Here is a 19,389-nt window from a genome sequence, read left to right on the forward strand (position 1 = left end):
TATCAGAAGTTTGGTTGTTAAGGTGAGGAGGACAATAGGTTGGGGTTTTGGTTGTGGCTTTAAGAGTCCGGATAGAAAATCTGGTATGAGGTTTTTTGTTCTTTTTATATGTTGGACTTCAAAATCATATTTGCTGAACCATAACTTTAACCTTAATAATTATGGTTCTGGTAAAGTTTTCTGGTTGGATTCAAGAATTTTTGGGAACAAAGAGTTATTCATCGGTACTGAGAAGTGCTAAGTGATCAGAAAGAATTCAAACCTTTTTATTCCATATTTCACTGCTAAAATTTCTTTGTACGTTGAATGGTAATACTTTTCTGCTAGAAAAATTGTCATGCTACATGCCCACACAGTTTTTCCTTGTCATTAAGATTTTTAAGAAGAATAACTCCCCACACGTGATCTGATGTATCTGTCTATAGGATAAAATATCTTGTAGATGAGATAGTAAGTGGTGGAGGATTCTGGGCCAATTCTTTCAGTTTCCTGACAACTGCTGTTTGTTTTGTTGCCCAAGGAGAGGGTTCTTTTTTAGCATTTTGGAAAGATGACATGTGTGATTGGATAGATGTGGTATAACATCCCTAACATAGTTGAGTATTCCAAGAAATTGCTGGATTTGTTTTATAGAGAGATTCTTGTTTGAAAAATTATCAAGCTCTTTTGTCAAATGTGGACCATACGTATATTAACCGTTCTTAAAATGCATTCCAGGAAATTCTATTTCTTGCTGGCCAATAATACTCTTCTTTTCTGAAAGCATTATTCTGTACTTCTGGATGATAGCAAGAAATTGTTTCAGAAGTTGATGATGATCTTCAGCCGTTTCTAAGAATAAGAGAATATCATCAATATATATTAGGGAAGAATAGAGGATGGATTTAAAGATTTTTATCATTGCTTTTTGAAATATGGAAGGGGCCATTTTGAGTCTAAAAGGCATGACCGTCCATTGGTATTGGGCGTTTGGAATATAAAAGGTTGTTTTGTACCTTTCTGAAGGATGGATACCCAACTGCCAAAATCCAGCTTTAAGATCAAATTTTGAATAATATTGGGCTTTCTGGATGTGGACTTTTAGATTCGAGATGTGAGGAAGAGGGAACTTGTTATCTTGTAGGAAGTGATTCAAAAGCTTGTAATCAATAACAAGTCTCTTTTCTCCTCTTAGTTTTTCAGATCTTTCTATACATAAAAGGCTTGGCAGACCCATTGTGAGTCGTAAGCTCAATTAGACCTTATTGTAGAAGGATTAGGCACTCGGATTTGGCAAGAGCCATGTCTGTAGGAGACATTCCTAGATGAGTGGCCTTAATAGTATTGACATCATCGTTAAGCTTGAAAGGAAGCTTGATGCAAAACTGAGGATTTTCCCACAAAGGTAGTGGATGTTGGAAATGTGAATGGGACTCGGGACAAAAGAAGAGGAATCTCTTCTTATATTGCAGAAATGGTGGTTCTGTGTCTGATATGGCGAACAAATTAGAAGTATATGTATATGAACGGAATTGTCTCTTGAACTTTATTTATGTAGGAAGAATTTGAAGCCTTTGAGCTTGGTGATAAACATCAAAACCTACCAAGAGGTCTTTATTTGGGAGGTCTGAACCAATAATGTGTGTCCATACTATACAGTTAGGGAAGAACTGTATCCCGATCTTTTGTTTCGTAACTAAGGTAGTCCTGAAAGTCTGGCCATTTGCTGCTCTAAAATATTGGTTATGAGATTTCCAGTGCTCAGATGGAAGGACATCAGGATTCATCATGCTTCTTTGAGCTCTAGTGTCAAAGAAGGCTATGATTGAGATAGGTTTCGAATACTTTGAAGGCACAATTGGGGAATGGTGATGGAGAGAAAGGATATTGCACCACATTTGCTAGTATGTCCTTTTCATCTTTTATAAGGAGGTTGATTATTAAGATCGGAATCGGATCAGCATCATAGTCTGAAGATGATTTTTTTGAGAAATCGGTAGAGTCTGAATGCTCCTCTTCTATTCTAAAGAGACTTTCTGGAGTGAGATCATCTTGTTCTAATAATAGGGATTCTATGTCTTCTTCAAATGGATTTGGTAGAGACATTGACATACTAACTTGCTGGATCATTCTTGTTGTCCTTTCGGGTTTTGAGAACAATCTTTTGCATAATGCCGATTTTTCCGGCAGATGTAGCATCTATTTGATTTGTTTCCCCTATTTTTCTTTTTCCGAAAATATCTAAACTTCTTAGTATATGACATTTTTCTTCTGAATTTCTTGCTTCTATCATGAGAATATTTTTGGAAATGATGTCTCGATTTCTTGTGGCTCGAGCAAATACAGTTGGAAGACTTGCATTTAATCTTTATGTGATTTTTCTTGCAGGCCTCTTGAACAATCAAGTCCCGTTGAGACAATCTTCTAAATAATTCTTGTTGGTCACACAATCTTTTAATAGAAGAGAGTGTATATTGCCAGATTTCTCCAAGAGTAATTGAGATGATTGACTTTTTTATTGCGGCGATCATATTATTAACTTCTAGTTGAATTTCGTCTGATAATGAGGTGATGAAAGTATATTTCAGAGTATCATCACCATTGTGTCCACCAGTGACATAATGCAATTTGGACATTGCAGAGTAATTTTTTCAAGATTCTTAATTTTTAACGAATAACATTTTCAATAAAAAATATTCTTATTTATGTTGTCGTACAAACGATCAGCTTCCAGGCGATTATGGAGGATCGCCGGTCCGATAGAGTTGGTAAAGTTATGAATTGGAGCCTGGTGTATTCAGGCTGCGACTGGAACCAATCCCTTGAACTGTTTATGAATCTTGTCACAAATTCAGCAAGAACTCTTTTGAGTGTAGCGCCTTCAAAGGTCATCTAAAGATCAATCAATACTAGAAATTCATAAAGTTTATCTCTCCAATTTGAAGGAGATAGATCATCAAAAGTGAACCAAGGTTCTGTTCCAGCAGTAGATTTTGACCTTAGGTGTGGGGTTCTAATAGGAACAAAATATGATTGTGCATCATTTGTACCATCTTCAGGTTCTACTATTTCTAGAGAAGGTTCAATAGATTCATGAGTATTTCTGTTATATTAGTCATTCCTGAGGTATTAGAAGAAGAATCAAAATTATAAGAGCTGATTAGAGATTGGTCCGGCAATTTGCTGCCTTTTAAGACTGTAGAATGCAATGCCTTCTTTTGTTAGGGTGTGGATTTTTTTGGATAGAGATGTCAAAAAGTATCAAAAGGTGAGTAAATAATTTTTTCTTGTTCTGGCTGTAGGAGGAAAGAAAATACAGAGTAATATGAGGGAGCTATAGTAGAAGATTTGGAGGCTGCAGATGTGAATGAAGGGACCATAGAAGACTGATCTTTTCTAAGGTCATATTCGATTTGATCTATCTGCTTTTTAAGTCTCGTAATATCCTTCTCCTTTGGGATGAAGGCTGGTATAATTGGTTGGGGTATTCGAAGCTCTTTATTCAGGGCTTGGTATTTGGAGGTTAAAGAGGAATACAGCTGGAGTAGTTCTTGAGAGAATGTATCCAACTTCTGATCTAGCTTCTGAGATCGATGTAATGTTTGGTTTAGCTTTCCATCGATTTTTTTTAGGTACGTATTCTGGACTAGAGCATTGGGAGTTTGCCAGTTTAGAATTTCTTCTACTTGAGTAAGCTTTTCAATTTGCCCAGAAGGAGCCACTTTTGACGGAGTGACCTCTGATCTCATATTTTCTTACTTTTCTAAAGGAGGAAAATCACGGTCCTCAAACATGAAACAATTTTGGACAGGTAAAGCTGTGGACACAAGATGTTGTACTTTCGAGTGATAAGATGAAGGAGAGACTTTACTGGGAAGAGGTTTCTTTTTGTAGGATTTCTAGAGCTTTTTCATATATAGGCAACGATGTCCTTATGATGCACCATCTGGGTCCTGATCATCACGTTTGGGTTTTTTATGTGAACATGGAGAACTGTAGAATGCCTTTGGAATCAATCTAGGCTTTTCAGGTTTGGGTCTCTGAAAACATAGTTCTCCTATTTCTTATGCACAGCTTCATCCTCGGTCACACTTTGAAGGATCTATATCTCAAATATAATGGCCATTGATCTTGGCTGGATAGAAATGACGTCCTGAAGGCAAAAAGGCATGTATGGAAAGGCTTTTGTCAGATTATGGAGATGGGACTGGTTGTATCATTGATGCTTGGAAGATGGATGGAGAGGAGAATGTGGATTCTTCAGTTTTTCTGAATATGGTCTTTACAGTGCCATATTTCTCTTTGATAAAAAGGAGATCTGTAGCTTAGATCTGCTTATTCTGAGACTGGTAAAGTTTTTCATAGTTTGTTGCTCATTCAAGAGGGATAAACTTTTCTAGATCTCCTTTTTCTAATTACCGCGGTGCTTGGACAACTGTGAGAACTTGACCTGCATCAGCCATGATAAACAGGGCATCTGATGAAGATTGAAAACCTAGTAATTGTAGGTTTATCGCATGATCCTGCAGCTGATATACTAATTGGTGATGCAGTGTTGCTGCAAGAGAATCAACCACCTGGTCAACTCCAGTGATCTGGATATGTACTTTCAATGCCGTAGAAAGATACAGGTCATTGAATGACATATTAAAATTAGGGAAGAAAGTGAGTACTACACTTCTTGTATTCAGGGTTGTGACAATTGTTCCAATAACAGCATGCTCATATTTAAGATATCTGGTGTCTAAGAGTGACATACGGGCAGTGACACGTAAAGTCATTCTGCCATGGTAGGACAACACCAATCTAATGGCTCCGAGGTGGAGATGAGTGTATCCTTGTCTTTTCCATTGTTGGATAAAAGGCTCGGAGGTTTCTAAGGTGCAATATTGTTCTTAGGTAGTAGCAGTTAAAGGGGTTGATTATAGGGACAAGGGTTTTATCAATTTGGACATTTTTAGGGATATGGGATATTTCCACAAGGTGGTCTATTTTATTAGCTAGGGTTTTTCTACAAGATAGGGGAAGGTTGAAGAATAGCAGTTTGGGTAGTGAATTCAGAACTTGAAGCCATATTGGTTAATTCTCTTCTCTTTCCCACAATTGTCCAACCCTCATGGTATCAGAGCCATTAGTGAAAGAGAAAAGAATTAACCAATATGGTTGCAAGTTCTGAATTCACTACCCAAACTGTTACTCTTCAACCTTCCCCATCTTGTAGAAAAACCCTAGCCAATAAAATAGACCATCTTGTAGAAATATCTCATATCCTTGAAAATGTCCAAATTGATAAAACCGTTGTTCCTATAATCAACCCGTACAACATTTTCAAAAAACAAACCTTGGTAAGAAGAACCTTTAACCAATTATTACACAAACCTCCTCTCACGGTCAAAGAATACATCAAGTCTTCTGCATTATCCCAACGTTCTTTAACTGCTACTACCTAAGAACAATATGTCACCTTAGAAATCCCTGAGTCTTTTATCCAACAATGGAAAAGACAAGGATACAATCATCGCCACCTCGGAGCCATTAGATTGGTATTGTCCTACTATGGCAGAATGGCTTTACGTGTCACTGCCCGAATGTCACTCTTAGACACTAGATATCTTAAATATGAGCATGTTGTTATTGGAACAATTGTCACAACCCTCAATACAGGAAGTGTAGTACTCACTTTCTTCTCTAATTTTAATATGTCACTCAATGACCCGTAGCTCTCTACAACATTGAAGGTACAGATCCAGATCACTGGAGTTGACCAGGTGGTTGATTCTCTTGCAGCAACACTGCATCATCAATTAGTATATCGGCTGCAGTATCATGCGATAAACCTACAACTACCAGGTTTTCAATCTTCATCAGATGTCCTGTTTATCATAGCTGATGCAGGTCGAATTCTCACAATTATCCAAGCACCACGGCAATTAGAAAAAGGAGATCTAGAAAAGCTTATTCCTTTTGAATGGGCAACAAACTATAAAAAACTTTACCAGTCTCAGGATAAGCATATCCAAGCTACATATCCCTTTTTTATCAAAGAGAAAGATGGCATTGTAAAGACCGTATTCAAAAAATTTGAAAAATTCTTATCCTCCTCTCCATCCATCTTCCAAACATTAATGATACCACTAGTTCCATCTCTAAAACCTGACAAAAGCCTTCTAGTACATGCCTTTTTGCCTTCAGGATGTCATGTCTATCCAGCCAACATCAATGGCCATTTTATTTGGGATATAGATCCTTCAAAGTGTGACCCAGGATGCAGCTGTGCAGAAAAAATAAGAGAACCATATTTTCAGAAACCTAAACTTGAAAAGCCGATATTGATTCCAAAGGCATTCTACAGATCTCCATCTTCACATAAAAAACCCAAACGCGATTATCAGGACCCAGATGGTGCATCAAAAGTAAGGACTCTGTTGCCTATCTATGAAGAAGCTCTAAAGATCCTACATAAAGAGAGACCTCTTCCCAGTAAAGTCTCTCCTTCATCTTGTTGCTCGAAAGTACAACCTCTTGTGTCCACAGCTTTACCTGTCCAAAGTTGTTTCATGTTTCAGGACCATGATTTTCTTCCTTTAGAAAGTCAGAAAATATAAGATCAGAGGTCACTCCGTCAAAAGTGGCTCCTTCTGGTCAAATTGAAAAGCTGACTCAAGCAGAAGAAGTTCTAAACTGGCAAACTTCCAATATTCTAGCCCAGAACATGTACCTAAAACAGATCGATGGAAAGCTAAACCAAGCTTTACATCTCACTCATAAGTTAGATCAGAAATTGAATACCGTCAAAAGTGGCTCCTTCTGGTCAAATTGAAAAGCTGACTCAAGTAAAAGAAGTTCTAAATTGGCAAACTTCCAATATTCTAGCCCAGAACACATACCTAAAACAGATCGATGGAAAGCTAAACCAAGCTTTACATCTCACTCAGAAGCTAGATCAAAAATTGAATACCTTCTCTCAAGAACTACTCCAGTTGTATTCCTCTTTAACCTCCAGATACTAAGCCTTGAATAAAGAGCTTCAAATACCCCAACCAATTACACTAGCCTTCACCTAAAAGGAGAAGAAAATTACAAGACTTAAAAAGCAGATAGATCAAATTGCATATGACCTTAGAAAAAAATCAGTCTTTTATGGTCCCTTCATTCACATCTGCAGCCTCCACATCTTATGCTATAGCTCCCTTATATTACTCTGTATTTTCTTTCCTCCCATAGCCAGAACAAGAAGAAACTATTTACTCTCCTTTTGGTACTTTTTCACACCTCCATCCAAAAAAATCTACATCCCAACAGAAAAAGGCATTGCATTCTACAGTCTTAAAAAGCAGCAAATCGTCGCACCAATCTCTAGTCAGCTCCTATGATTCTGCTTCTGATTCTGATTCTGATACCTCAGGAATGACTGGTATAACTGAAATACTTATGAATACCTCTACTACTGAACCTTCTCCAGAAGTAGTAGAAACTGAAGATGGTACAGATGATGCACAATCATATTTTGTTCCTACTGGAACCCCACACCCAAGGTCAAATCTACTGCTGGAACAAGATCTTGATTCACTTTTTGATGATCTTCCTCCGTCAAAATGGAGAGATAAACTTTTTAAATTCCTAGCATGGATTGATCTTCAGATGGCCTTTGAAGGCGCTACACTCAAAAAAGTTCTTGCTGAATTTGTAACAAGATTCACAAACATTTTAAGGGATTAGTTCCAGTCGCAGCCTGAATACACCAGACTCCAATTCGTAACTTTACCAACTCCATCAGCAGCGGTCACAGTCCTCCATAATCAGTTCCTTGGAAGCTTTGATCTCATTGTACGACAACAGAAATAATAATATTTGATCGAAAATGTTGTTCGTTAAAAATTAAAGATCTTGAAAGACATTACAATTTCCAAATTGTATTATGTCATTGGTGGACACGATGGTGATGATACCCTGAAATATACTTTCATCATCTTATTACTAGACGAAATTCAACCAAAAGTTAATAATATGATCATCGCAACAAAAAAAGCCAGTCACCTCAATTACTCTTGGAGAAATCTGGCAGTTTACACTCTCCTCTATTAAGAGTGTGACCAGCAAGAATTATTTAAAAGACTGTCTCAACGGAACTTAATTGTTCAAAAGGCCTGCAACAAAATTCACCTAAAGATTAAATGCAAGTCCTCCAACTATGTTTGCTCGAGCCACAAAAAGAAATCGAGACATCATTTTCAAAAATATTTTCATTATAGAAGTTTAGATATTTTCGCAAAAAGAAAAATCGGAGAAACGAATCAGATAGATGCTACATTTGTCGAAAAAAATGGGCATTATGCAAAAGATTGTCCTCAAAACCCAGAAAAGGCAGCAAGAATGATCCAACAAGTTAGTATGTCCATGTCTCTACCAGATTCATTTAAGGAAGACATAGAATCCCTATTATCAGAACAAGATGATCTCACTCTAAAAAGTCTCTTTGGAATAGAAGATGAGCATTGAGACTCTACCGATTCCTCAGAAGAATCCTCTTCAAACTATGATGCTGATACAATTTCGATCTTAATGATCAACCTCTCTACAAAAGGTGAAAAGAACATACTAGCAAATGTGCTGCAATATCCTTTCTCTCCATCACCAATTCCCCAATTGTCCCAACTTGCTACTAAGATACCTCTAGTACCTTATGTTCCTGTACAAGTGTTGCCTTCAAAGTATTCCAGACTTATCTCAGTCATAGCCTTCTTTGACACTGGAGCTCAAAGAAGCATGATGAATCCTGATGTCCTTCCATATGAGCATTGGAAATCTCACATCTAATTTTTCATAACAGCAAATGGCTAGACTTTCAGGACTACCTTAGTTACGAAACAAAAGATCGAAATACAGTTATTCCTTAACTATGTGGTATGGACACACATTATTGGTTCAGACCTCCTAAATAAAGACTTCTTGGTAGGTTTTGATGTTTATCATCAAGCTCAAAGGTTTCAAATTCTTCCTACATGAATAAAGTTCAAGAGACAATTTCGTCCATACACAGATACTTCTAATTTGTTCGCCATATCAGACACAGAACCACCGTTTCTGCAATACAAGGAGAAAGTCCTCTACACTTGACAAAAGAGCTTGATAATTTTCCAGACAAAAATCTCTCTGTAAAAAAAATCCAGTAATTTCTTGAAATACTCAACTATGTCAGGGATATCATACCACATCTACCTAATCACACACGTCATCTTTCCAAAATATAAAAAGAACCACCACCACCACCCCCCCACTTTTCATGGGCAGCGGAACAAGCAGTTGTCAAAAATTAAAAGAATTGGCCCAGAGTACTCCACCACTTACTATCCCATTTACAGGACATCTTATCCTACAGATAGATACATCAGATCACGCATGGGGAGCTATTCTTCTTAAAAATCTTAATAACAAGGAAAAAGTGTGTAGGCATACATCAGGACAATTTTTTTCTAGTAGAAAATCATTATCATTCAACATACAAACAAATCTTAGCAGTGAAATATAGAATAAAAATGTTTGAATTCTTTTTGATCAGTCAGCACTTCTCAATACGGATGGATAACTCTGCGTTCTCAAAAATTCTTGAATCCAACCAGAAAACTTTACCAGAACCACAATTATTAAGGTTAAAGCATGGTTTCAACAAATATGATTTTGAAATCCAGCATATAAAAAGAACAAAAAACCTCATTCTAGATTTCCTATCTAGACTCTCAAAGCCACAACCAAACCGAAACTTATTGTCCTCCTCACCTCAGCAACCAAACTTCCGATAATCTTTATGACCTCTACATCATCGCCAAAAAAGCCTCAACCTCCCTCTCCTCAAGACCTTCCTACGAACCTCACAACAAAACAGGTCAACGGTTTTGCCAAAAATATAATGTTCTATTATCTAACAATCATCTAGCAGATTTTCTCACTCTCTATCCAACCTAATTTCTTTTATCCAAATTACCCTTGATGCTTAATCTACCATCTTTCTCTACCCATCCACAAATCAAAAGTAAACTATAGTTTTCATGGTGTCTTTCCACAGTATGTTATTATGCTATAGAAGTTCCAGTCATAGACCTTCTATACTTTTTCAATATTGATACAAATGTGGAGACTTATCTATGGAAATATCTCACTTGGTTCAAAACTCTATATCAATGCAAAAATGATTCCCTCAAAATCATTCATGAAAATAAACTGTTCACAAATAATAACTCCAAAGCTTTAGAATACTATGTCATCTATATTCTTCACAGGCCTTATTTTAAGCTCTCAGTGAACACATATGTCACCCAAAACATATATTAATACTGGAGGACAATCGAAATGCAAAATTTCTTACATGAATAAGTCGATTGTCTAAAGAATTGATAAAGTAAAATAAAATTGTTTTAACATAAGCTTTAAAGGTATACAAGAAAAGAGGTTTTAAACCCTTATAGGTCTCAATAATATTTCCTATAGACTTTGAAATGCATATATATTTTAATAATATTTATATTTACTTTTTAATTAATAAAACTACATGAAAATAAAAATAAATCTCGAGAGAATATGATTTTTAAATAAATAAAATAAAATCTATTCGGGTCATTTTTTCTCTTTAAATTTAAAAGAAAATAATATAATCATTATGTTATTTAGAAAAATAATAATAAATTAATAAATTCTTTGAAAACTTGATTTTTATATTTACTTTCTATAATGAAAAAGAAGCATGATATAAAAATTTATTGAAATTCTTTTAATATTATTTTGAAAACATCATTTTATAATTTTCTTTTTCATCCACTTTTTAAATTTATTTGAAAGATGGAAATAATATAATGAACGAGTGAAAGAAATCATGATTGATAGAGGTGTAATTGTATCAGTAACTTATACATTATCAAGAGGGATGGTTAAGCACAAAAGCACAAAATTAGCATAATTCAATTTATCAAGAATTCCTAATTCAGTAACATAAGAAATAACATAACATATTTAAGGACATGAATTATTGAATAGTTAAGTAATTAGTAGATTTTAAAAAATCAAGTATATGGATGGTTAGATACTATCATTCTATGAGGCCACATGGCAAAAGGAAAAAAACTGCAGAAGTGCCACTAAGCATTCTGTATTGGACTAATTTTCTATAAACTAGTCTGATTTTGTTTGTGTAATTGAGTGCCCAAAAGGGAAAAAAATTTGCAATGAAGTGCAAAATTGCTGATGAAGGATGTCATAATGAATTGACTAAAACAGGTAAAAACTTATTGTTTTTCTTCAGTGTGCCAACAAATGCATATGCAGTTTTTGAATGATAAAAAAAAAAAAAAAAGGAAAAGTGGAAGGAAGCCATATATATAGATAAGTGCAACAAAACAAAAGGCCAATTATCAAATAAACAGAAATATATCAACTAATACTAATGCAACAACTAATAAATAATACCACATATCTCTAATTAGTTTTGTCTATAGATGACGTGATAGACCGAGTCTCCTAAGAATTTTTAAAGTAAATAGCTGTAGCAAGTACCACTCATCACCATTTATCAAATCACTTGCAAAACCCAATTCAAGTACTTCATCCTTCCCTCTCTGTTCCAGCAAACACACTGTTTCTTTAAAATGAATATACACATAAATACACACAGGACAGAGAAGAGACACGTACACACCTTAAAACCATGGTAAGTTTAAAGAGGCACACTAACTCTTATATCCCAAACACACTTTATGCAAGCTTAATGTGTAAAGAGTCGGAGAAAGGCAAACTAACCACCGTTCCTCTATAGAAAAGTAAATACTGCAATTACAAAAAAGAGGGCTAAAACGAATGTAATGGACACCTTATCCACACCACCAGTTGAACTAACTTCCATGCTTTTATATTTGCAAGAAATGTGTTCCATACCAGGAAGGATGTGCATTTATCTATCATGAGTAGGCAAGATCCACAGTCTGCAGTCAGCTATTCGTTTTTCCTGAATTAAAAGAATTAAAAACAATTAACAGATATATTTGTCTAATAGGTTTTTTACAAACAATTCACATTGTTCATCAACCAACAGACAACAATTATAGAAAACCTCTTAAAGAAGTGTAAGATTAACAATATGTGTATGATAATAGCTAAAATGAGTGAGTGCCCTAATGGCTAATGCTCTCTCTAAGGAATCAGTTACAGTAAATATCCATGTCAGATTCTTACCAAGGCCATTAGCTAATAAAATCAGTAGCACTTCTGCCACAAATATGGTAAACTACTTTCCCACAACTCCTCAAAACACTTATCGTTGGACGCACAGTTACCTGAACAGAAGCTAATCTAGCAGTCACAATTGCCCTACATGCAGTCTAATTGTGCAACAACATTATCATCCCAACAATAAACTTATCATTCCTCACTCTGATGTTGACCTCAAATATCAAGAGAAACAAAAACCAGCAATTAGGAACAACGCCCTTCAACAGGTTAAAACAAACCTCAGAAGTCCTCCCTGCTTCTCTTTCTTGTAGTTGTTCACCAAAACAAGCCATCATCCCGGGATTTCTAACTCAACGCATATGCAGCCTTCTCTTTCTCCTCACTCTGCTTCTCTTTCTTGTAATCTTATTGTCTTCACCAATTATTTGCTTCCGCTCATAATGCTTCAAAATCACTCGCAGCCAATATCTTTTAATTACTGTACATTTACATAAGAAATAACATATAGTCATATTGAAGAGACAAGAATAACAATGATGGAGAAGCCTTATACATAGATTTACAAGAGAATAATCCCAGTCTTTTCACTAAAAATTGAGACCGGAAAAAAGTATTCGATGGATCAATAGACTTAAAATTATCATATTCAATCAAGATATATCATTATTCCTTCCTCAACAAATAGCCACAATAAGTGAAGAAAGAAACAATACCAGAACAAGAAAGAAGGAAAGAAAACCTAGAATTAGAGATCACTTTTGACCACTCTTTACCTTTAACTGTATCCAGAAGTAGAAGTTTAGCAAAGAAAGGCAGAAATCAGATAGTTTCATAAAGAAGTCAAAACCCAAACACTTCTACAGTCCAAAGGGACCAACTTCACAAATTCATTACAAACTCTGGTAGTCAACCCCAACTCCTTGCAACAACTAGTAAGAACTACCTCTTTCTACAAGTTTTGGAGTCAAGTAAAAAATGACTAACATTCTACCAAAATTTAAACTTTGGTAAGTAATTCTCCCGAATTCACAAGATTCTTTTTTTGTGCAAGCATCATTGAGGTTTAATATGCAGCAAGGTTTTCATTATCTGTTCTTCCTTTGGATCAAAAATATTACTCTCTTTTGCTCATTTTCCTATTCAAATCTGGAAGAAATGTTTTAGTAGATATAGACTTCAGTCTTCAGCCATCCTTCTTTCAGATTGTAATCATGATTCTGCAGACCCACTGGTTTAGCACCCAGCCTGCAGAGCACTTCCCTACTATCTGCAGCTTGCTCAAATTCAATCGAAACACCCTGCAAATACATTTGGATCTCCACATTGAAATGCTTAATTCAAATTTGCCTCCAACTCATGTTCTACACACCGGCACCAAAATTGTACGAGCAACAAGGCGTAAATCCTTTGGAGATCATCTCATTGTAAAGCTGAAGAGCCCTTGCTGTATCACTTTTCTCCAGGTGGCCAGCAATCAGTGCCTCGTAAACTTGCTGACTTGGATTTAGTGAACGACCTTTCATAATTCTTAAATACTTTTCTGCCTGCTCTAGTTTTCCACAATGACAGAGGCTCCTAATCAAGGGAGTGAAAACAAGTAATCCAGGAGAGAGTGGTCGATACTCCATCTCATAGTAGAGTTTGAGAACTTCCTGTATCTGATTGTCTCTCTCATATCCAGTCATAAGATATGAATATGTTGTCTCATCGGGTGAGAACCCTTTATCTAATAGACGAGTTAGGAAAGTGTTTGCTTGGTTTACTTCCCCAGTTTCACATAGCTTTGCTATCATCTTGTTGAAAGCCAAAAGGCTAGGAACAAGTCCTCTCTCAATCATTTTCTCAAAGTAACTCAAACATTCCTCTACTCTTCCTGCCTTAGCACAACCCTCAATGAGAAAGTTAAAAGTCTCGTCATATGGCTCCAAACCCATGGTTCCCATTTCTCCAAACAACTGGTTTGCTTTTTCGATTTTTCCTCCATTACAATAAGCCCCTATTAATACAGTATGCACAAATGAATTTGCATTGAAACCTCGCTTGAGCATGGCCTCATAAACCTCTAATGCTGAGTCCAAATTCCCAAGCCTGACTTTTGCAAAGACAATCAAAGAGTATGCAACCGTATCAAGAATCATATTCTTTTGTAGCATCCCTTTCAATATACCAATACCAACATCAACTCTTCCCTCCTGTAAAATTCTAAAAACCATACAAGCATTAATAATCACTAATGGGCGGCATCTTTTTCCATGAATTCTATCCAATATGTCCACAAACATCTGTAACTTCCCTTCCTTGCATAAAGCATTGATCATGGTTCTGATTGTTGCTTCATTTGGATAAATTCTTTTATGTATCATGTGCTCATAAATTTTCCAGACAAGTGGGTACTGATCAGATTTTTGAACAACATGAATCAAAGTGTTGAAGCTTAGGAGGCTCAGAAAGAACCCATGTTCTTCCAAATAGAAGCAAATTTTAAAGCCAATCTCAAAGAGTCTCAACTTAGCATAAGCCTGTACCAACAAGTTAAATACCAACGGACTTGAGACAATAATCTTATAACTATCAAGCAAGGAATCTACAATCAAAAATTCAGAAGAATCTTCTACATTTTTCTTCAAAATTGATTCAAGCAATGCTTGAGCATCATTAAGTAGTTGGGCTCGAACTAATATATTAACCATGAGACAGTAAGACCAAACCCCATGTACAAAGTTCTTCCTTTGTGCTGACCAATGGAAGAATCCTAGAGCCCTTTTTGCATCAATTGGCTCCTTCAGTTCTAGTAGCACCTTTTCAACAAGTAAATGATTAAGCTCGACATACTGAAATTTTCCACTCAGAGAGACCCAGTTATGGCCCCTCCTTAACGAATCACAGATGGCATATACAATTGCATCACCATCTGGTTTTGCATCATTGTGAACGAATCGAGTTACCAGTATTTGATGACTGCATAGACATGAATCGCTAGGATTCTTAACTTGTCTGGAAAGCAAAGATGGAATAATTCGATGCAATAAACCCATGGTCGGTGCCAAAACTTTTACCTATTAAACAATAAAAAATAAAAAAAATAGGATAGTTCATGAAGGTAACAAAGATTCGGATAAGACATCTCAGCATTAATACAAGCAGTTCAATAATCTGAGACCAGTTGCATTACCTTGGCAGAACATTGCAAAAGATGCTACTTTCTGTTAATGAAACTAACATGTAACCAGTAACCATCACAGTCTAGCATCAAGATTAAGAAAACTGCAATATAGAGAGAAACCAAATTTAGTCCATATAGCATTCATCTTTTCCTTAACTATGTCAGAAATAAACAGAACACTCAACTATTTATTCACTTTTGCTAGCACCAGGGTTTGCAAATATTAAGCACATTACATCATGTGAAACCACTATAATTGCGTTAGCGAACACTAAGAACATCAATTAGTCAATAAAAAATAATCTAGATAGAAAATCACAAGTGGGTAGGTTAGATTCTTGGATAAGTAGTAATGGATTTCTAAAGGCAACCACAAAAGAAACAAGCAATTACAAAGTTTTCATTCCATGCTACTTTCATTCCCTTTATGGTCCATAAGAGATTGCAATTCGTAGATGCGCAACCATGGTACTACAAGCACCGAGAGAGAGTGGGGGGTGGGGGAGAGAGAAACAAAGCAACTGGGTAGCATAGTGGAGGTCACTAATGGCCTAAAAAGAACAAAGTTTTCTTAGGCTAATTAGATATATTATATTATACTTTATTTTTACAAATTATTTATCTAAAAATATCTATATCTATATATAGGGCTGTAATCGAACCAAGCCGAGCCGAATATCAACTTGTTCAGGCTCAGTTCGTTTAATTTTAGCAGAGGCTCGAGCTCGATTCGAGCCCTCATAATGAGGCTAGAGCTCGGCTCGTGTGGAAATAATTAAGCTCACGAATAGCTCGAGTTCAGTTCGCAAAAGGCTCGGTTCAATAAATAATTCGAGCTCAGTTTGAACTTGATTCATTACAAAAGCCCGAGTTTGAGCTCGCTAAGCCTATATTGAGAACAAGCTCGTTAAGCACAATTGGAGCTCGAGCTCGTTAAGCATTTTTCAAAAATTATATTAAGCAACATCTAAAGTTATAGCAAGAAATGATGATAGTATCAAACATAGCAAAATAAAATAAAAAATCCAAATTTGTAGCTAAAAGACCAACAGTGCAAAGAAAGAAAAAAAACTAAACAAATCACAAATTTGTGTTAACTTAAAAAAAGCATCAAAAAATAATACGAAAATGCTAAGGGTCCCATCCATATCTCATTAAATAGCAATTGGCCTGCAAAACATACACAACACCCCAATTCAATCAATATTCAACATCAAAAAATATATTAGAAATATGAGAATACTCACTTTATGTATTAACAAAGCCTTTCAGTTAGTGAAAACTCTTGAATATCTAGCTTGACCTTTTAAATGCACATATAAAATTAAAAAAGTCAGTCACAAATATGACTGTATGAAAATCATATATTTAACTTTAAGCGTATAAAGTATTAATATAATCACTTTTGATACCATAAAAAGCACGAAGCCAATCTTCTGCACAAATTAATACTTGGTATTTTCCTTCTGCCTCCTTTAGTAAAATATAAAATAAATTACAAAAGTTAATAACAAAGTTAGGAACTGAATTTCTAATTTACTCCTGGATAAACAACTTTGTGGGTGGTAGCAATTTAAACTTGATGATCATTTTCTCTCAATTAACCATACAAGAAACGTATCTTGTGCAAACTCAAAAATGGATTGTTGATGCATGCCTTAGTACCAACAATTTTATTCTGATTTCTTAAAATAAGAAAATCAAAGGACATGCGCATATGGGTTTGTATATGAAAGAAAGGCAGTTAAGCAGAATAGGACCCTACTCGTATGGTAGCTTAATGTCTTTGTGTTCTATGCCTTTGCAACCAAAAAGAATGAAAAAAAAAAACAAAATTATAAGTGGTATAAAATAAGAAGTTAGCCGAGACATAATGCAAATAGATTAAGGTGCAGTGCATGACTTGATTATGTTATTCTATACAGCAGTTTGAAGCAGTTGTATCTGCTGTTTGAAGTGTTTACTATCAAAGCATATTAAAATTACTCTAAAATTAAGATCTAATTGATAAGGGTACTTATGAGAATGGATCGTTTACAATCATGAGAATGAGCTCCTTGCCATTTCTGTGATGTGAACTCTTATCTAATCAATGTCACCAGAAATAAGAAATTACTATTTCTACTATTTACAATATACAATTCTCCATTTTACTCTTCTTTTTTAGATGTAAGCGAGTCTCATGGCTGGGCCAGCACACCCCACAGCTCAGGCTGTGCATTCAAGAACAAATTCTAACTGCACTAGCAATCTGATAACAGAGTATTTATCATGTAACCCTTTACCTAGTATAGATTCCAACTTCAAACCCCTGTTCAAACAAAATTCAAAGGCTGGAGCAGACGGCTGAGAAGAGAGCAGCAGCGACAACGACGGCAGCAAGGGTGGAGGCGACTGCAGCTAGGGCTACGACGGCAGTGGCAGCAGCAGCGACGGCAGTGGCAGCAGCAGCGACGGCAGTGGCAGCGATGGGGAGACAGCAAGGTCGGCGACGGCAATGAGGGTTTGTGAGGGTGGAGCACGGGTAGTGGTGGAGGCTTGAGTTGAGAGGGTTGATGTCAGCATGGGAGTAGATGAGATGATAATAAAATTTAGGGTTTTGTGATTTATTTATTTTCCAGTTTTGGTAATATTAAAACTATATAGTTTTACACAACTAATTTTATTTGAAAATAGGTAGTTTCGCTTAATATATATATATATATATATATATATATATATATATATATTAATTTATTAATAAAATATTAATTTAATTTATATATGATATTTCAATTTTTATATAAATATTAAGTTTTGATATTATAAAAATTAAAATTAAAATATATGATATATCCAAATTTAAAAAAATAATCTTATAGTTTTAAACATACTAACACAATATATATAATTATTGATACTTTATTTTAATAGTAAAAATAAGATCTATTAATTAAAATTAAAAACTTAAAATTTAAATTTAAATTCTATTTTATAATAATATGATATAAGATTTTTATATAATAATATAATATTAATAATTATAATTAATGTCATATTAGCACTACATATTATAAGTTAATAATGTTAATATGTTGGATGTACTATGTGAATAAAATGTTAGTAGTCACGGTGATTGATTACTTAGTGTTGATTTTATTAGTTAAAAATATATTTCTTATAAAGATTATTTAATAAATATAATACATATATATATATGATTAATGTCATATTAGCACTACATAATTATAAGTTAAAAATATTAATAGATTGGAGAACAAAATGATAAAATTAAGTGATTAATTAGTTAAAAGTTGTTTATTAAATATAGAAACATTAATGACTTAGCAATTTATTTATTATAATAAAGACAGTATATATATATATATATATATATATATATATATATATATATATATATATATATATATATATATATAAACTTGGATCAATCCGAATCTTTAATTAAATTAAGATTTACTCAAAGAAACTATATGCTTCAACACTCACACATCACTCTATTAACTCTAATATTTGGATTGGACAAATATGAGATATCTACGAACTGAAGAGCATGAGATAAAAAAGAAAACACTTTATATTAAGATTAGAATATATAAGATTTCGCAATAATGACAATACAATTAATTATATTCATTTAGACATAATATTTAATTTTTTTCTTTCCACGCTAGTGCCTAGTCATTTCCTACTATATACTAATTAATATTTTAATAATAAATAATTTTTTATTAGATTAGTATAGTTAGAGGATGCATTTAGTAAAATAAAAACTGTAATAATGAGTTAACTTTATTTTATTTATCTAGAGAATACTAATTTATTAAATTGTTCTAGAATATATTTGTTTATTATTTATTATTTTTACTATAACTTTTATTAATAGTAATAACTTCATTTGAATGTATAGTTATTATAATAATACTATTAATGTTGTTATTATTATTATTAATAATTTCAATTCGAGCTCGAGCTTATTCACAAGCCTCCTTATCGAGCTTATAGACGGATATGTTCACGAACTTTATAAA

General features: G+C 34.5%; 1 protein-coding gene across 5 annotated transcripts; it reads right to left on the reverse strand.

The window, feature by feature from the left end:
• Positions 1-11,423: 11,423 nt before the first annotated feature.
• On the reverse strand, positions 11,424-17,975 carry LOC8268113 (pentatricopeptide repeat-containing protein At1g66345, mitochondrial). Of its 5 annotated transcripts, XM_048373822.1 has the most exons (7): positions 17,644-17,975; positions 16,771-16,831; positions 16,606-16,661; positions 15,368-15,459; positions 12,969-15,251; positions 12,474-12,673; positions 11,424-11,971 (listed from the first exon to the last, which is right to left on the reverse strand). In XM_048373822.1, exon 5 carries the CDS (start codon positions 15,228-15,230, stop codon positions 13,557-13,559), a length of 1,674 nt encoding a protein of 557 aa, XP_048229779.1. In that variant the 5' UTR covers positions 15,231-15,251; positions 15,368-15,459; positions 16,606-16,661; positions 16,771-16,831; positions 17,644-17,975; the 3' UTR covers positions 11,424-11,971; positions 12,474-12,673; positions 12,969-13,556. The 5 variants fall into 5 exon arrangements, 4 of the variants coding, with proteins under 4 accessions (XP_048229779.1, XP_025015228.1, XP_015582096.1 ...); XM_025159460.2 differs by lacking the exons at positions 16,606-16,661; positions 16,771-16,831 and having other exon boundaries at positions 11,424-11,793; positions 11,902-11,971; XM_015726610.2 differs by lacking the exon at positions 16,771-16,831.
• Positions 17,976-19,389: the final 1,414 nt, after the last annotated feature.

The sequence above is a fragment of the Ricinus communis genome, chromosome 5 (genome assembly GCF_019578655.1).
Source record: "Ricinus communis isolate WT05 ecotype wild-type chromosome 5, ASM1957865v1, whole genome shotgun sequence".
Lineage (NCBI taxonomy): Eukaryota > Viridiplantae > Streptophyta > Magnoliopsida > Malpighiales > Euphorbiaceae > Ricinus > Ricinus communis.

What these genes read in the sequence shown, in the direction of transcription:
- LOC8268113 (XM_025159460.2), bottom strand. Translation starts at nt 15,230, where the DNA reads ATGGGTTTATTGCATCGAATTATTCCATCTTTGCTTTCCAGACAAGTT.